At 40.4% G+C, this 20,476-nt stretch overlaps 1 protein-coding gene across 14 annotated transcripts in view; it reads left to right on the forward strand.

Annotated features, from left to right (window-relative positions):
• LOC122886730 (disks large-associated protein 1-like) overlaps positions 1 to 20,476 on the forward strand; it is a 185,780-nt gene that overhangs the window by 148,359 nt on the left and 16,945 nt on the right. For 12 of the 14 annotated variants that reach the window (XM_044219266.1, XM_044219267.1, XM_044219260.1 and 9 more), the window contains 6 exons: positions 370 to 495; positions 707 to 865; positions 1,226 to 1,308; positions 13,077 to 13,122; positions 14,770 to 15,051; positions 20,253 to 20,385. In XM_044219266.1, the coding sequence (XP_044075201.1) occupies positions 370 to 495; positions 707 to 865; positions 1,226 to 1,308; positions 13,077 to 13,122; positions 14,770 to 15,051; positions 20,253 to 20,385 (829 nt within the window). Of the gene's footprint in view, positions 1 to 369; positions 496 to 706; positions 866 to 1,225; positions 1,309 to 3,071; positions 3,394 to 13,076; positions 13,123 to 14,769; positions 15,052 to 20,252; positions 20,386 to 20,476 lie in introns of those variants that run through there. The other 2 variants (XM_044219272.1, XM_044219271.1) reach the window with 2 other exon arrangements.

Consider the following 20,476-nt stretch of genomic DNA (forward strand, 5'->3'; position numbering starts at 1 on the left):
GCCATACACATTTTGTCACAGCTGGGGTGGGAAATGCAATGAGGATGACAGCAAAGCAGATGCTAACAGAGACAAACACAAGGCCAACAAATAAAGAAATGGATGAATTAATTAATAAATAAATAAGATTTACACATAAAATGAGCCTCTGCTGTTGTTGAGGTTCCCTTTGCTTCTTATGTCTTCTCAATGTGTTTCGTACCCCAGCTATGATGTATTTCAAGGGGGCCTGCATCAGTCATGGGGCTGCAAGGTTTTCCTTTGTTTTCACCTAAAATTAAAATTTCCTAAATGATACTATGTGATATTAATGGTCATATTAACACTTCAACTTGAAAGCAATGTTCCATGTTTTCTAAAACTAACCAGGATGCATACATGGAAGAGGAGGGACCCAGAGGTGACATGACCATTCAATCAGGCCTCAGTAACTCAACGGAAAGCATTGACAGCATGAAGGCCTTGACAGCTGCCATAGAAGCTGCTAATGCACAGGTTAGTGTTTTTGCATTGTTTTTTAAATTGTGAAGTGAATTGTTAATATACAACTCAACATTTGCTTTTTGTAGTAAACAGGTTGTAACTTTGTTATAGCCACGCAAAAAATGTTTCCAAAAGCAAGTATTTATAAAAACTAATTTTTATTGCTTTTCTGAATATTATATTCACAATGTATTTAATGGCTGCTCTCATTATTATTGTGTAGGTCCATGGACCAGCCAGTCAGCATGTCAGTAACAGCACAATGACAGTCAGCATCCCCACCCCCTCAGTCCTGAGCAGGGGGCCAGTTGTTGAAGACCACCGGGATGGATACAGGAAAGAAGCACTCAGGAAAGGCAAATGTCTCTCCATAGGCATCCAGGTATTTATGAAACAGCAGTGGAGTTGGAGAGACAAATAGGAGGCCAGTGGAAATAATGGGCTTCAGTTACTTACACATTATGTAAAGCCTGTATATCTGTGTTTCTGTTTCTTTTCTAAGTCACTATTACCTATCCAAATCAAGAATAATTTGACAAAGCTTTGATTTCACATACAGTAAGTTCACATAAATTAATCAGTGCTGTCCTTCTTATGATGAAACCGATTTAATTATTTCATTGTAATTGGTACTCTCTGGCCCCCTTTACACAACAAGAAGACAAGAGTTTTATGAAATACCATGCCTTAATTGTATTATTAGTCATGATTATTAGAGATTTATCTTGTCTGTCTCCTGTAGGTGGATGGACCAGAGGAGGTTCCGGATCCAGAGGACCCATCCAAGTTCACCTCTGTAGGGGTGCAAGTGGAGGATGACAGAGGGTGAGGCACACATTTTTTTTAACCTTTATTTTTATTTTTATTTTGTTGACCTTTTAGTCAGTATATACTAACTATCTAACATCCACAGTACACAAACAAAGCTGGACATTTGGTTTCAGAGCAAGCAAGGAAAACACATTTATCTATGAGTATAGTCTTAAAACTAATAGGTGCGCATATGAACACTGAAACAGGTTTTGCACACTGTAATCATTCCCCCTGTTAATACTGGTCATTAAAAGATCCCTTTCTAATGTGTTTCCAACGTAAGTGATGGGTGACAAAATCCACAGGGATCTATGAAAGCTTTCTGATTAATAAATCCGTTCCCTGGCTCTAAACAGGTATCCAGTATAATGGGTGAAAACACACATTAGCCAAGTGTAGGTACCATTGGAACTCCACAGATGAATGCGTTTATTGTGTAAGTTAAACTGAACTTTTATTGTGAAACGCAAGCCATTCACTTCCTGTAACTGTAACCTGATATCGCTGGAGTATGTCCCAACCAGGTCAAACAAAACTATAGCTCCCCTTATTCCTTATTGTTCTTTCTCTTTACCCTCTTACCGGCTCACCTCTCTTAACTGATGGCTCACTGAACTCCATGTAGTCTGCTCGGGGCAAACACACCAAACTCTTTTTTGGTGCTTAGTTAAGCACCAGCAGCTACGACACAAAGTCTGCTAGTTAACTTTACAAGCAACAGGAGCAACAAAGCAAATCAGCACCAAGCTGCTAACTCTGTAAGGAGAACAAAGGGGCAACCGGTTTCCTCCGACCTGCACCATCGAAATACTGCACAGCAAAGACTGCATCATTTGACATTGGATCCACAACCTTCCCCGCCTGGCTCATCCACAACCGACAGAATCGCCAGCTAATAATGCAGCACCAAAGCAACTCCTCTCCCTCCGTGGACTGGTAATGTGTTAACTTAACTGGGCGTAGCATAACATATCAGTGGACACGGCTAAGCACAGGACTGCTTAACTTTTGTCAATATACACATATTGATTTGGTTTCACTAAGGTTTATTGTTTTGATGTCTTTTCATAGTTAGGTTATTGGGTAGCCAAACCGCTAAGTTGATGTTAGTTATGCTTCACGCACGTACTCATAGAACTTGTTACATCCAGTAACTACTATGTCTTGCATGCAAACTAACTTTCCTCTTTTCTAAACTGGCACCATTATCTTGAATAATGAATCATGAAACATGAATCGCACACGCATGTACTCCAATTTGGCCCTAAACATAGCCACACATGCAGAGAGGAAACTCAAAGCTCCCGCTTCACATATTTTATTTGTTCCTGACCTAACACTTATATTCATGCTTGTGCACGCAGAACATAGAGGCTAAACAAAGAAACATACACATTCTTTCTGGCGCGCACCCGACATGCGCACACACTCACACACACGTTCTCTATCATATACACATGTGTACACACACTCTCATTGTTCTTTAGTTAAGTACATCTAGTTAGATTACCTATTGTGTGTTTTACTTTTAGCATCTTGTAAATAAATGCTTTTGAATATGCATGCTGCTCTATTTAATGCTACACAAGTGTTTATACTGCCAACCTCTACTATTCAGAACTCTAAAACCCTTCAACCTTTACTAGCTATTGATGGTAATTTTGGTTGTAGTTATTAATTTAATTATTAATCAGTTCCAAATTGATAGTTTAGGATATTTGATGAGACTGAATCAATTAATTGATTGAATGATCAGCTGTCTCCGGTGTTCACAGACATCTTCAGCACCTCACTGGAGACATGCCATGTGCCAACCCGCTTCAAAACCTCCACCATCATCCCCATCCCCAAAAACCAAAGACCACAGGATTTAAAGACTACAGACCCGTCACCCTGTCCTCTGTGGTAATGAAATCTTTTGAGTACCTTGTGTTGTCCCACCACAAATCCATCACAGACCCACTCCTGGACCCCCCGCAGTTCGCCTACAGAACTATCATCCCGGCTCCACTGCAGGACAAGCTCTCCGAGCTAAGTGTGCCTGACTTCCTGTCTGACAGGAGGCAGCACGTGGGGCTGGGGGAAACATGTCTCTGACTCCCGGACCATCAGCACTGGATCCCCCCACGGCTGTGTTCTTTCCCCTCTGCTCTTGAAGCTCATGAAGTTTGCGGATGACACCACCCTCATTGGGCTCTCTGATGGGGATGAGTCTGCCTACAGGTGGGAGATTGACCACCTGGTGACCTGGTGTAGTCAGAACAACGTGGAGCTCAATGTTCTAAAGACAGTGGAGATGGTTGTGGATTACAGGAAGAACCCAACCCCACCCACCCCCATCACCCTGTGTGACTCCCCTGTCTACACTGTGGATTCCTTCCGCTTCCTGGGCACCATCATCATCCAAGACCTCAAGTATACTCATACTGTAAACTTTTTTTAAACGTTTCCCATGTTTTGCACATTACACAAACATTTAAATAACAGTCATAATGTACATCTTTATTATTTTCTCATAATATGTTTTAATATTCTTTAATATCTTATTGTCAATTTTATATTTTATGTTTATTCAATTAAATTTTATTTATATAGCACCAATTCATAACAGGTTTTATCTCATTGCACTTGTCCTATGGATCAGGTCTAGACCATACACTTTATAATATTATTTACAGAGACCCAACAATTCCCATCATGAGCAAGCACTTGGCGACAGTGGCAAGGAAAAACTTCCTTTTAAGAGGCAGAAAACTCGAGCAGAACCAGACTCAGGGTGGGCAGCCATCCCCCGCTGCTGGTTGGGTTGAGAGAGAGAGAGAGAGAGAGAGAATACAGTAGTACAATGCAAATTCCACATAGAATTTTAATGATAATAATAGAAACAAGACTAATAATAATAATTGTAGTAGCGGTTGTTGAGCAGGAACATGGGGGCAGTAGGTGGCCCACAACCACATATCCAGACTCTGCAGCTCTGGAGGCAGAAATACGTGCTGAATGCAACAGAAGGAGAGAGGAGAGAGACGGGAAAGCACAAAACTAAGGGAGAGAGATGATGTTGAGTTAGTAACATGAATTAATGGGATAAGAATGCATACAGATGGAGAGAGAGAGGAGGAGAGAGGTGCATCATGGGAAGTCTTCTGGCAGTCTAGGCCTATAGCAGCATAACTAAGGGGTGGTTCAGAACTCACTTGAGCCAGCCCTAACTATAAGCTTTATCAAAGAGGAAAGTCTTAAGCCTACTCTTAAATGTGGAGATGGTGTCTATCTCCCGAACCCAAACTGGGACCTGATTCCATAGGAGAGGAGCTTGATAGCTGAAGGCTGAATTTATGATTCTTGACCTGCAGTACCTGCTTTATATTTCGTTATATTTCTACTATATTTATTGTTTTGCACCAAAATACCTAAGCAAATTCATTGTATGTGTAAACCTACTTGGCAATAAAGCTGATTCTGATTAATTGGCTATTGTTTTCCCGTCTTTAAGGATGGTGCCCCGAGGTGAATTTAATGCAAGTTCAATTCTATTATTTATATAAATATTGATTATTTCTGATAGCCTGAAGTGAATGCAATCACTCTACTTCATCTTTTTATACTGATTAATGTGTTAACGCTATATAAGTTTGGTGCCTCTTTGTGGCTTATTAATTATTGTTACATATTTTAGTTCACTTAAGAACAGGTTAGAAAATTCAAGACATTAAACTGGATTTACAGTTCTTTAAGGGGCTTCGCTGTACCTACTGCGGCTACGTGCATAGGCTCTGGTGACGTTGTAAACTACAAAAAAATGTAAACTACATGTCAGGGCTACAGCATCGACCATAGACTATATGTAGAGATGGACGACATGTCAGCTCCCTAAAAGTGAAGCCAAATCATCTTGATCGCCCCCTGGTGGCTGGCTGCAGTATAGGTCATAAACTCCACCTCCTCCATGTTAGCAGATGGGACATGGGCCAAACTAAAATCTCAAAGTACACGTCAAATACATTTTTCCCAAAGACGGTTTCTTTCATTTTGGGTAGTTCTTATCATGCTGATGTATGTTCAGGTGTTAATTTTTCTGATAAGTTTGGTTCTGCTTAGTTATGATGCTATAAAAACTGGGTTTCATGTCATAATTGACAACTAAGCTCTTCTCGCGATTACGTTGGCTGGGTGTATGGGAGGGACCTCAATACCATGACTCAGATCATTACTGCGCAGACTCTGGCTCCAAATGACATCACCAGTGCAAGATAGCAGCTCCTGTATCTGGGATATTTTGGCTTCATTACAGTCTATGGGGAGGAAGTGGAGACGCGTCCTCCATCTACAGTGGTGTGAAAAAGTGTTTGCCCCCTTCCTGATTTCTTATTTCTTTATTTTTTTCTTTATTTTTTTGTTTGTCACACTTAAATGTTTCAGATCATCAAACAAATTTAAATATTAGTCAAAGATAACACAAGTAAACACAAAATGCAGTTTTTAAATGAAGTTGTTATTATTAAGGGAAAACAAAATCCAAACCTACATGGCCCTGTGTGAAATAGTGATTGCCTGAGTTAAATTTCTCTAGCCACACCCAGGCCTGATTACTGCCACACCTGTTCTCAATCAAGAAATCACTTAAATAGGACCTGCCTGACAAAGTGAAGTAGACCAAAAGATTTTCAAAAGCTAGACATCATGCCGAGATCCAAAGAAATTCAGGAACAAATGAGAAAGAAAGTAATTGAGATCTAGTCTGGAAAAGGTTATAAAGCCATTTCCAAAGCTTTGGGACTCCAGAGAACCACAGTGAAACCCATTATCCACAAATGGCGAAAACATGGAACAGTGGTGAACCTTCCCAGGAGTGGACGGCTGACCAAAATTACCCCAAGAGTGCAGCAACAACTCATCCAAGAGGTCACAAAAGACCCCACAACAACATCCAAAGAACTGCAGGCCTCACTTGCCTCAGTTAAGGTCAGTGTTCATGACTCCATCATAAGAAAGAGACTGGGCAAAAATGGCCTGCATGGCAGAGTTCCAGTTGAACTTTTTGGAAGGTGCGTGTCCCATTACATCTGCTGTAAAAGTAACACCGCATTTCAGAAAAAGAACATCATACCAACAGTAAAATATGGTGGTCATAGTGAGATGGTCTGGGGCTGTTTTGCTGCTTCAGGACCTGGAAGACTTGCTGTGATAAATGGAACCATGAATTCTGCTGTCTACCAAAAACTCCTGAAGGAGAATGTCCGGCCATCTGTTCATGACCTCAAGCTGAAGCGAACTTGGGTTCTGCAGCAGGACAATGATCCAAAACACACCAGCAAGTCCACCTCTGAATGGCTGAAGAACAAAATGAAGACTTTGGAGTGGCCTAGTCAAAGTCCTGACCTGAATCCTATTGAGATGCTGTGGCATGACCTTAAAAAGGCAGTTCATGCTCGAAAACCCTCCAATGTGGCTGAATTACAACAATTCTGCAAAGATGAGTGGGCCAAAATTTCTCCACAGCACTGTGAAAGACTCGCAAACGCTTGATTGCAGTTGTTGCTGCTAAGGGTGGCCCAATCAATTAGGTTTAGGGGGCTATGACTATTTCACACAGGGCCATGTAGGTTTGGATTTTAATTTAATTTAATTTTATTTAATAATAACAACCTTCATTTAAAAACATCATTTTGTGTTTACTTGTGTTATCTTTGACTAATATTTAAATTTGTTTGATGATCTGAAACATTTAAGTTTGACAAACATGCAAAAAAATAAGAAATCAGGAAGGGGGCAAACACTGTATATATACAGTCTATGGCATCAACAGAGATACCACGTGGGGACTACAAGAATAGTGATTGGCTGCTTGTGTTTTCCCCGATATGTTTCTGATGCTGGTGGAGTTTGTTGAGAGTGAAGACAACATTAAGGAAGCTAAAGACTTTTAGTAGTCCTCTCCTTTTCAGTAACATACAGTATCTAACAGCGGTTACACTGCAGACCTTCTGCTCACCGTGGTCGCCACTCTGTATGAGTGAATGTAAACACAGCGATTACACGGCGGCCGTCTCCTATTCAGTGACAAGACACAGCGAAATAACGTTATAAGTTACCTGGATGTAACTCCAGTTCTATAAATCTATGTGTATAGCTCACTGTCGCTATCACAAAGTAAATTAAAGAATGTAAACACAGTTACTGTGGGCAGTATAAAGCATGATACAGGATGTTTATATACAACACATGTGTTTAGCATTGCAGAGGAGATAACAATGGCTGATATCCAATGCTTAACTATAAATCAAAACCTACAGTGGGACTCCCGTTAACTCCTCGTGTTGACTATAAGCCCAACTTTATGCTAACTTCGGTACTGAACTTAGGTAATGAAAACAAAACGATTCTCATTTTCAGGCGATCATACACCAATGAAAACATACTTATAAATATTATATTCCATTTCTGCCAATAGCTACTCCTAAATGTTACATACTGGACCTTTAAGGCCCCGATACACCCAACTGATGTCAAAGAACTAGCAGCGACAAAAGCCGACTGTTGCGTTGCCTCATTTCGCCTGTGTCTTGGCCAAAAAGTAACACACGAACACACCGCACCGACTACAGCGAACAGCCAACTAGCACGTACGTTATACGCCTGCATGAGAGGTGATAAGTCTTCATACCACCAGGAGGTGGTAGTCTGCATTCGTCATTCAGAAAAGAACACCAGAAGACCCAGGACTGCGGATATAAACAAAAGCAGTCCCATGGCCTGCTTACACTCAGACAGTTTCGTAAAACAGCTGCTTCTTATCGCAAAAATGTCAGATTTCCTGTCTGATCTGAAATGTCTGATCTCCTGTCCTGTCTGTTATCACTGCATGTCTACATACAGTGAAAACAGATGGACGGATTCACGCTAGTTAGCCAGCTAACGTTAGCACAATAACAAAAACACAATTGATATTTAAATATATTTATCTTCTCGTGCACTGATTAGCTTAAGCTGAACAGCCAGTGATTTCTCTCACTGACGGCCTCTGCCACCGATTCAACGTGCTCTGTCGGCTGGAAAAGCCGCAGACGAGGGCTGACAAGTGCCAACGGTGCAGAACACGTCGCAAAAACTAGGATGCTACAGATGCTCACCGACAGCCCAACATTGGCCGACAGCCGACCGTTGGCCCGGTGTGTCAGGGCCTTTACATGTACTGCTGAATTTTACACAACTAAGCACACTGCGTAAAAGATCAGATCACTGAGTTAAAGATCAAGATCAATGGCTTAAGTTTTTTAGTTTGTCAATTTTTAGTACAGTAATCTGATTAGATGATACATTGAGTCATTGAGGTCATGTTACATGTGGTGTATTCCTTCAGACATGATTTGACCAGATTTGTCTAGCTGAGTCATTTGCAGCAGTTGTGCAATTATTTCTCTCTCTGGTCACAAACAAACACCCACACTCATCTGCCAAGGTTATCCTCTGGTATAAACTCTAATAACTGTGGCTGAGGACCAGTTTCCCTGACTTATAGACTTAGTGCAGTTTTCTTCAGACCCCTGTCTGTTTAAGATTCTCTACAATTATGTTAAAGAATGTAATGGAAAAAGATAAAAGATAATAAAGTTGATGGAATAGTATCCATGATTTTCAGTGACATCTGTCATGTTGATGCACAGTACTGATTTTCCAAACTGCATTCCTTTAAAACCAGTCAGTTTTAAAGTAACTAGTACTATTTACCTCAAAGCTCGTGACCGTGGAGAATGATTTGTTTGTTGAATACACCTAGCTGGGGCTGATGCCTGGTCCAGCAGCCCTGCAGTAGGTCCAACCTTTATGAAAGTTGTAATATTTAGTTTTTGTTGAAACTGTTTTTAAAGAGGTGTAAGGTCCAATGTTTTGTCCAGTCATTTCATATCAATGAGGATAAACCAAATATTAACACCTCTCACTATAATCCCACAGGCCACAGGGTTGAATCAACACCTCTTTGGAACAGTTTCAGCAGGGACTGAGCATTGTGGCCTTCATGAAAGGATTTATTTATTGCAGGGCTGCAGTGATTTTAGCTAGGAGGACCTAATAAACTGAACAATGAGCTTGTGTGTTGAAAAAGCTGTATTAATATTAAAACTTAAAATGACAGAAGTGCATACATCTTGCAAGACTGTTTCTAAACTCAGTTTGCTTGAATCCACTACGAGTAGGATTTTAATGTGATTATTACATGCCCAAATTCAAACTGATACAGTAATATTTGGCACTAGCAAAATGAGTGAATCTGACGTGTATCTCAAGGATTTTCTTGGTCAAACCCCTCATTATACATATATGAATCAACAGCAAATAAGTGTTTTACTGCGCTAGTTTTCAAGCTTCAGATGCTCACAATGAAAATAATTTTGTTACAGTATGTGTGAAAAAGCCACACAGATAATTGTGCCTGTAATAAAAGGACATTGGGGTTGGAGAGACTAACTCTGTGTCCGGGGTTGAGTATACCCATTGGTCTGATTATTTGAAATGCACTAGATAGTAATTTGACAAAATAGACTTAACTCAGTAATTATTTTTAAACAGTTGTATGAATATAGTATCTTTCACGTCTTTACAGTGGGATTTATTTAAAACAATCTTATCCACACATTTTCCGCTTCTTATCCGTGGCCTGGGTACTTACTCTTCCAGCTCCTCCTGGGAGATCCCAAAGCGTTCCCAAGCCAGATAGAATATATAATCTCTACGCTGGAGAGATATTAAGAGGTCTCTTACCAGTTGAATGTGGCTGGAAAACCTCCAAAGGGAGGTGCCCAGGAGGCTTCCTGATCAGATGCCTGAACCACCTCAACTGGCTCCTTTTGACAAAGGAGTAGTGGCTCTACTCCCAGCTCCCTCTGCATGTCTGAGCTCCTTACCCTATCTCTAAGGTTGAGCCCAGCCACCCTATTGAGGAAACTAATTTCAGTCGCTTGTACCTACAGTCTCACTCTTTCGGTCACTACCCAAAGCTGCCATTGGAACATAAATTAACTGGTAAATCAAGAGCTTTGCCTTCATGCTCTGCTTTCTCTTTACCACAAAGGTCTGGTGCAACTCCTGCATTACTGCGGACATTGCACCAATCCGCCTGTCGATCTCATGCTTCATTTTACCCTCACTCCTGAACAAGACCCAAGATACTTGAACTACTTCACTTGAAACAGCAACTCACTCCCCACCCAGAGGGAGCAATAATTCAATTCAATTCAATGTTATTTATATAGCGCCAATTCATAACAGAAGTTATCTCAATGCACTATCAAGCACGTCTAAACTGTACTCTTTATAATATTAAAATACACTGTTTTCTGGCAGAGAAATGGCCTCAAATTTTGAAGGTGCTAACTTTCAGCCCAACTGCCTCCTCTGGCCATATCCCTCGCCAGGGATGAATGCTTTTAATCACCCTGTGCTCGAATATGGTGTTTGTTATGGCCAATCCATGACTAACAAATGTTGGGATTCAGGTAGGGCAGGTTTGGTTATTAGCAGAAATATCAAAGATATTTATGAATATTAATACATTATTAATATGATCAAAATTATTAATATAGATTAATAATTACGGGACACCACCCTGCGATCAGGGACCAATAACCAAACGTGAAAAACATTCTGGTTCTGCCTGAGGTTTCTGCCTATTAAAGGAAGTTTTTCCTTGCCACTGTTGCCAAGTGCTTGCTCAAATCATGGGATTTGTTGGGTCTCTAAATAATATTATAAAGAGTATGGTCTGTACCTGCTCTATAGGAAAAGTGCAATGAGATAACTTCTGTTATGAATTGGCGCTATATAAATAAAATTGAAATGAATTATTTAAGGCACTATCTTACATTAAAAGGGGGAACAGTGAAGGGTGAGATCCGAGCACTGACCGTCGCAACTAGCTATTATCACAGCATGTACACACAACAACCACAGGCAACTATTGTATCTTTAAAAGATACAATAATGTTTATTTAACCTTAGCACTGATTAACAATCAATAACCTTGATCAACAACCACTACACTATAGTCTAAACACAATAAGTGTACAACAATGAGCAAGCATATAAGATACATGTGTGTTTGTGTGTGTGTGTTGGACAATGGGGGGGGCAAGGAAGGTGACGGCCATGTGGGTGGTCGTCACGCAGAAAACCAAATGGTTGGATGATCTCTATTTGTCCTCAAAATAACATGCAGCTTAGCTGGCTAAGCTACCACATTATCACGTTACGTAAATGCTGTGGCAAAGCGTAATAGCTGTCCCTTTATCACACAGTAATCCGGCAGTAGATTTTCGTACAACGGCCACGTTACTGGACCTTAGTCTAATAAAGCACAGTTATTAGCTCCCACAGTGGCTAAAGCTAAATCAGTTAAAACTGCCCAACAGTGTGGTACCGATACAAAATGGAATGTGCTTAACACAAAGAAAAACACACAGCAATTCGAACGCAGCGGCCCGTCACTTTTACAAAAAGCAAAGCACAATTCACAACAATGAAACTTAGGTAAAATAACAAACAGTTATAAAAGCTATCTCTGCCCAGACACAAGTCTTTTACTTGAAATCACTTTCGGTTAGCTGGATGCGTGAGTTTGTTTTGAGTTGTCCGGCGGAGTTTCTCTCAGGCTCAGACACTGACGAAGCCGGGCGCAATGAAGTTGTTCCTTTTGGGACATTAAAGGAAAACAGCGGTCAACGTCGGTTGAGAGAGTGGCTCAGCGGCGATCTCGCTTTCCGTGAAGGAACGGTCAGTCCGTGTCCCTTCCTTCTGCAGGTACGGGATTGTTATGGGGAGTAAACGATCAGGATCCAGAAAGTGTTCAGCAAACACAAAACAGTCTGTTTCTCGTCCAGTGAGTTGTGACTCTTCCTAGGGAAATTAAAGCTCATGTGAAAAGTGTCTTCTTGTGGTAATGGCAGTTACCGTGGAGAGAGACGTGATGTGCCTCCTTTAGTAAACAGGTTACTGTGGAAATGGCAACGGGCAGTGTGGAGCTCCAGGCTTTATAGAGTTGGTGACATCATAGCTGTGTGCCGAGATTTCATGCGCTGTCTCATCAAATAGGAGTCCGTTGTTTAGATTCAACTGAGATCTCGCGTTGCGTTCAAATAAGATCTCGTCTCAACTCTTTGTTTCTCAGTCAAGCCTCTTAGTGAAGGCTTTAGCCTTTCCAGGTAGGCCTGTCTTTGTCCCTCACACGTGGTGAGGCTTGGCGAGGCCCAACACAAAGTACCACTCTGGTTCAAATGGGGGAGGCCATTCCTCTGAATCACCCCCCACCAAGTTTCTCCATCGTTGTCCACGTGAGCGTTTAAGTCCCCCCAGCAGAACTATGGAGTCCCTAGGTGATATCCTTTCCACCAAGATCCCACCCAGAGACTCCAAGAAGACTGGATACTCTGAACTGCTGTTCTCTCTCCTTTTCTGGCAACTCTAGAAAAAGAGAGAGTCCAGCCTCTCTCCAGGAGTTTGGTTCTGAGGCTGCTGAGGTGTTGCAGCTCCGTCATGGCCAATTCATTTAGTCTGAGAATCGGGACCTCAAGAGGCCTTACCAGGAGCTATTGCCCCTAACAATCTAGTGCAAGTGGTAATATCTGTGTTTATGATGACCAGTGTTATTATCATAACCATTGATGAGAAATATGAGTATGTGACAAATAAATCCTTGAATCTTGGATCTTGAAATTGTTGTCTGGGAGTAGAGATGGAAAAATCTGTGCATTTAGAATTTACTGTTTGTCTCCCTCTTGTCTCAGGTATCGTCGTTTCCAGCGCTCCAACAGTGTGACAGCAGCTGTACAGGTAAGCTTCCACTACTACTGTTTTGTTATCAAGTTACTCAGCTCAAATCATTACCAAGGCATTTATGTTTTTTCCCTGTCCGTCTACTGGGTATCAATTAACAAAATATCTCAAAACAAATTGGAAATTAGGCCATGGGCCAAGGAACAAGGGGTTAGTTTTTGATGTGGATCCAGATCCAAGATTTATCTATTAAAGAATTTAACATTGTGAGATGGGACATTTTAGAACATTTTTGCTATTTTCTCATGAACTACATTTAGTTGAATGGGAACACATTGTATCCTGTGATTGTCTGTCACTATTTGTATTTTGACCTAAATCCAGAACCAGTAGCCAATCATACATTTCATAACATTTTCTTTCGATAAATTACAATTTAGAGGGTTGTGCAGCCAGAGAAGTGTGTACTTTGCTTTCTAGTGTAAAAATATTTTTCCAATGCAATATGTAGTTCATGAATGCTGCATTTTTTGTGTCTTCTCATTTTATTTGAGAGTTAACCCCTGTATGGGGCCTTTTATATCGTTTAGTGTTTGACGGATAAGGTTATTTCATTGAAGTCCCTGATTGTAGATACATACCACACATACATACCATATATACATAGATGACCTTTTCTTTCTAGGCAGATATTACATTATAACTCATAGTGTTAATTCTTCTGAAATCCCTTAAAACAGCATTTGACTGACCACTGAACCCAGTGATGGACACATTTTCCTTGTAAAGCTTTCTGTGTTGTGTTCATGAAGTTGTGATCAGTAGGGGGCCAGATTTTTAACTCAATCCAAAATGAACCGACAGAAAACCTACCCGAACCCAATGCACATAAATACATTTTCAAAAAAAAGACACCTGATCCAAAAAGGAGCAGTCAGACCCGGTCCAAAATAGACCCAGAGATTTTAGACCCTATTCAAAATGGTGTCGCCTCAAACAGACCCAATAGAGAAAGAACACTATAAAACAGGACGTTACAGTACTCTTGTCTGGATGAAACAAAAGTGTGGATCAGGGTCTCTATATCAGCCATGGACAGAACATATTTTTATACTTATAGCAATATTCAGTTGGTGGAAAAAGCATTTTTGGTCATTTATCTAACATGCAGATCAATGGAGAGGGCAGGGTCAAAAGTAACACCAAGATTCTTGGATGTACAACTTTGAGAGATCACACAGTTGTCTAGAGTTACTGATCTAATTGATGTCAATTCCAAGCAGGGCCAATGACCAGCATCTCTTTTTTCTGAAGTAGGAAGTCATATGACATTCAGTTTGTCACACCAGTCTAGCAAGCTTCTACTTTTAGAATATCAGCGTGATCATCTGCTTTTATAGGCACATACAGCAGACTATCATCAGCATTGCAGTGAAAATGTGTTCCTTGAACAGATGATACATCTCTTGTGATGATTATGACACACCACCTGATTAGAGCTGACAGAGTCTGCCAAGTAGTATTAAAGTATAGTGTAGTGGGTATTAAACACATTGACACACAGATCAGAAACACACGCCAATACAATGGAGTTCTAACTGACACAACTAATATAACTTGGAAGCAAGTGGACCTCTAGTGGTCAAACATAGAATTATTAATTATTAATAATTAATATTGAGATTTTTTCATTATTCCATCCAGGCAGATCTGGACATGCCGGACCTGCTAGACACCCCTCTAGACTCCCCGGACACTGACATGGAAGTCCTGTCATCTGGTGCCATCTCTCGACAATACTCCCGTGATGCCACCACCTCCACAGTCAGCATCCAGGGCTCAGGGAACCACTACCACGCCTGTGCCTCCGATGACTATGAGGATGTGGGCTTCGACCCGTCCATCCTCCCCCCTCCAGACCCCTGGATAGACAGTGTAACAGATGACCCACTTGATGTCAACTTCAACAGCTCTACTATTTTGGAGGTATGTGGGAGCTTCGCCAAGGAGGTTATGTTTTCAGTGCTGTTTGTTTGTCTGTCAGCAGGATTACGGAAAAACTTCTGGCCCGATTTTCATGGAACTTGGTGGAAGGTTGTAGCATGGGCCATGGAAGAACCCATTAAATTTTGGAGTATTTTTAAATATGTTCTCCTCTGCGTGTTTGACTGAGGGCTCCTACACACGCGCACACACACACACAAGGGTGTTCTCATTCACTTTTCATAATTATACCTACAAAAAGTAATGCACTATAATTCGTATATAACCCACGTAAAAAGGAACCACAAGGCAGTTATATTTATCATTAGGTGGTGACCTCTAGTGGCCTCAGTAATTATGACGGGATCAAAGGAGGAAGTCAGATGAGGAAATATAAAGAGAACCACATATAGGGTGGTGGGTGGAAAGATGGGTCAAACACAGGACTTTCACCCGGGAGATCAGGGTTTGTGTCCTGTGTGGAACCAAAAGGATTTTAAGTTACTTACTTATGTTAAGTTACTAACGTAAGTTACATAACCTACGTAAGTTAAGTCACGTGATTTATTTCACGTGACTTACTGTGAGTTACTAACATAACTTACTTATTTTAACCGTAACTGTGAGTTTTTCCTAAACCTAACCAAGTAGTTTTAGTGCCTAAACCTAACCAAACTACGACTGTTTCACAACGTTAACCACATGTTTATTGTTACCATGATGACAAAGGTACGCCTGTTGGTGGACATTGGTAGGATTATGCATGAAAATGGTGCATTACTTTTCGTAAGATATCTACGAACTGTTGTATGAGCCAATAATCTTAAATTTTGGCAAATTCTTGTAAACTTAGCTACTGGCTGAGGCGGCAGTCCCCCCCTCCAAACCAGCCCCTCCTCTCTCCACAAGCGGTACCTGCAGGCACCTCACATCACATTACATCAGCAGCAGAGGAAGGACAGTGGACAGGAGGAAGGACTGATACTGACTGATGCCTGTGTTCTTCATTCTTTCTAAACTTCACTCAGTATTTTGATGTCAGCAATATTAGGCTATATATTTTACTGACATTTTAGATTTGTTTCCAGTGAGATATTATTGAGTTTATATAGTGACTTTGCTGTTGTGAACTTTACTGTTGCTGCTCTAGAAACAATATTTAGTTATATTTAAAATATAAATCAATTCTCAACCTGTTCTGAATTTATTCTTTTTTTAAAGTCATAATTTTAAAAAACCCAATTCTTTAGTAATGATAAGAACCGGTAAGAGTATTGATAAAGAACCAGGCCGATAAGAGCATGGATATGATAAAGATACAATCTTAACTGCAGTTAAAATCTCTTCACTATAAGCCTTGTTTAACCAATGTTATTTTGTGATTATTAGGCACACAGTGCGATCACTCACAAAAATGTGATGCATTAATTCAGGACATCGCACTTACTTCATCAGTGAGCATATTTGTCTAACTTTTTTTCTTGCTAATGTCTGAGTGTAATGTGAAAAACTACAACCTGTGTGGGTTTTTATAAATATTGTAATGATTATTGTCTGAAATTACGTGAAAATGTATACTTTTTAGTCAAAAAAAATTAAATCTCAAATTTCTTGGGGGAGGACCCCCAAACCCCACGACCACATATTAGTGGTTGTGCATGCAGATTTGCATATCATAGAAGACTGGACTATTGGCCTTGGCGGAGGTCTGTGCTCTCCGAGTGCCCCTCTACTGTAGTTCAGTGATATTATAAGAACCAGTCCAGGGCCGTTCAAGACAATATGAACAGACAACAACAGCAACCACAAATGCTGTCCTCACTTACTAATTAATTCCAGTCAATTACTACTTTTTTCATGCTTTCATAATGCTAAGCTGTACTAATTAATATTTTTATATTGAAAATGGAAGAAGCAACTATCTGTAATGTGAAAAGGGTTGCTTCTAGTGATTAACCATCAGAAAATGATCACCAACTCTGTAGTTCCCTCACGTCTATGAAGATTTTTAGCATCTTTCAACTCAATCAACCTGGTTTCCAGCAGCAACAAGCAGCTGTTTTTAGTGGAAAAGTTCTGATAAACCCACTGCACACTAGCTGCTCAGCACCAAACAGCTGTCAGACGAAGTTAGAGACTAGCTGGTGAACATAGTGGAACATTTAGCAGCTAAAGAGCCAGATATATTAAATATAAGAGTTGGTGGAGACCAAACCAGAGCTAAGGAGAGTGAATATTGGACTGGCATTCATCATGTGTCTTGACACATGACACCCAATAAATGTTACTGTTGCTCTGTATCTGCTGAATGTGTAAATAAGCAACTAATTGCTAACATGTTCACCTTATCAACTACATTAGGTGATGATGATATGTCAGTGTTATGTTTACATTCATTACATTCTTGTTCAGTTGCCCCCAAGTGGCAAAAAAATCAATTAGTGAGGCTTTAAAGGTCTCAGTGCTAACTTGATGAAATTTGAGACACCATGGATGTCTGGACTGTGCTTGAAAGATGCAATCAATGCAAGTTTGTATCTATGTAGTAATGCATTTTTTTAAAACAAAGGAAACCCAACAATATGTGGATCAATTCCAAAGAATGACCTGACCATTTTCTTTACTAATTTAATATTTAGTCATGATTGTTACATTACATTACATGTTAATATAAGGTTGAACATATTTTAATAATTATTTATAGTTTGAATTATTTACACTTAGTCACTTGTATCCAATAGGCTTTCAAGATTAATTGAAATCTGTTTGTTCAAACCACCTCTAGAGGAGGTTTGAGATGCATTCTAGCCAGATGCTGAAAAGATCTAAGTGCATCCGTGTCTCCAAGACATTTACATAATCTTTACTCCTCCCGTAGTCTACGTCAGTAAGCTGTTTGTGGAAATATCCACACACAGGGTCTGCCCCCTGTGATAATAGCAGCTGAAGTTACACAGAAATTACACTGAAATTAACCATTGTTCTCTCATTAAAGCGACAGGAAAAAGTATCTCTGGCGATTTCAACACATACAGTCATACAGAAGGTGCCCTGAGCTGCTGTAGCATTTATTTGATCCCTGATCAGTTCAACTACTATGTGGGTGAGGGAGCATTGTGGATTTGTGTCTCTCTTGTAATTTATAAATTCGATTCATTCATGTGTTTGTGTTATGGATAGTTGTTAGCTAATGCTAGCTAAACTGTTATGGCTGTAACTAAACTAAAGTTATTCTTATTCTGCAGTTTTTGGCAGTTACCAAACAGCTACAGGTGCATTACCACCTCCCTCTGCACTGCAGGAGGGCCGACCCTGATTAACATGTAGCCGAGAAAACAAATACAAATTGGAATCAGATTTGTGATCTGGCCAACAGAGACGCAAATATGGGGCTGAGTGTAAATTAAAGTGTCTTAAATCTCATCTGGATTTTATCCAAATATGAGACACTTGAAATGACAAGTCTAAATGGGGCCTTTGTCACATTATTGCTTCTTTCACTAGCAAGGACCATGCTATACACAAGATGTATTTAAACGATTTATTCTTCATTCTTAACTTCTTTTTCCTTTCGGCTGTTCCCCTTCAGGGGTCGCCACAGCGAATCATGTGCCTCCATCTAACCCTGTCCTCTGCGTCCTCTTCACTCACACCAGTTAACTTCATGTCCTCTCTCACTACAAGTTCACTACAGCCATTTCCATCCTCTTTGCAAAGTCTACCACCATCTGTCCTTCTGCGTTCCTGTCCTGAAGACCAAACCTGCCCATCACATTCTCATCACCTCTGTTCCCTTCACCTACATGCCCATTGAAATCTGCACCAATCACCACTCTCTCACCTGTGGGGATGCTCTGCATCACTTCATCTAACTCACTCCAGAATTTCTCCTTCTCTTCTAACTCACATCCTACCTGTGGGGCATAACCACTCACAACATTGAACATCACCCCTTCAATTTCCAGCTTCAGACTCATCAACCTGTCTGATACTCTTTTCACCTCTAGAACATTCCTCACAAACTCCTCTTTCAGGATAACTCCTACTCCGTTTCTCTTCCTGTCTGACCCATGGTAGAACAACTTGAACCCTGCTCCTAAGCTTCTAACCTTGCTACCTTTCCACCTGGACTCCTGGACACACAGTATGTCCACCTTCCTTCTCTGCATCATGTCAATCAACTCTCTAGCCTTCCCTGTCATAGTCCCAACATTCAAAGTCCCTACTGTCAGTCCTGCATTCTTAGCTTTCCTCTTCTCTCTCTGCCTACGAACACACCTTCCTCCTCTCCTTCCTCGTCTTTGACCAACAGTAGTCCAATTTCCACCGGTACCCTGTAGGTCAACAGCACCAGTGGCGGTCGTTGTTAACCCGGGCCCCGACCGATCCGGTATGGAAGTCATTGTCACAATTCGCATTTTTAATTTGGCATGTGTTTTACGTCGGATGCCCTTCCTGACACAACCCTCTGCATTTATCCAGACTTGGGACTGGCACAAGAAGACACTAGCTTCAATAATACTGAGTTCAGTATTCCATATCAGCTCTATAAAAGCTAAATGATGTCAAGTAATCAAAACATAAAGAATCATAAAAGATCATCAAATTAACAACGGGGATTTGCTCAGTGTTTGTCACTTGTCATTTTTTGGGCAATATTTACTCTAAATGATTAATCAAATAATCAAAAAGATAAAAGATGGATTAATGAATAATAAAAACAATCCTTACTTGTCTCATTGTCAGATTCAAGTATCTTATCTCTGCTCTCCAACAGTGATTAAACTATTTTACAGAGCTTCCACTCTCTGTGTTAATTAATTGCTTCTGCTGTGTGTGCTTCTATTTGCATTTGCACTGGCTTGCTAGCAGTTGACCCTGTTTTTAATACCACTTCTTAGCAGAGGGATCAGCTGCCCTGGGTGGTCCAAATGTTTCAGTATTTTCAGGGATGTTATTTCTATTAAAATGTAGCTTTTTTTATCATCAACACTGTTTGGTGTTTTATTCTTTATATTTTATGACAGTTAATTGATCAGACCTTCCAGGAACTTTGATCTTGTAAATTAATGTAAAAATAAATATAATAAATAATAGATTGTTAACTCTTAAGACATACATGACTTTCATGATTTTTCCATATTATTGGCTTTGTTACATTACAGTGAATATACAAATTGCCTGTGTGAATGTTTGAATGGCAGGTGGTGCAGCGCTCAGTGTGTCAGAGAGATGGACGCTGGTTTCTGAAGCTGCTGCAGGCCGAGACCGACCGCATGGAGGGTTGGTGTCAACAGATGGAGCTTGACCAGCGGGAGAATGACCTCCCTGAAGATAGTATGTCTTTGTGTGTGTTCGTCATGTCTATGTCCCAAGTATGCATGTTACTATGAAGGAAAGGCATCATTTAATTTAATTAAAATCTGAA

This window comes from Siniperca chuatsi, linkage group LG13 (genome assembly GCF_020085105.1).
Source record: "Siniperca chuatsi isolate FFG_IHB_CAS linkage group LG13, ASM2008510v1, whole genome shotgun sequence".
In the NCBI taxonomy this organism is placed as follows: Eukaryota; Metazoa; Chordata; class Actinopteri; order Centrarchiformes; family Sinipercidae; genus Siniperca; species Siniperca chuatsi.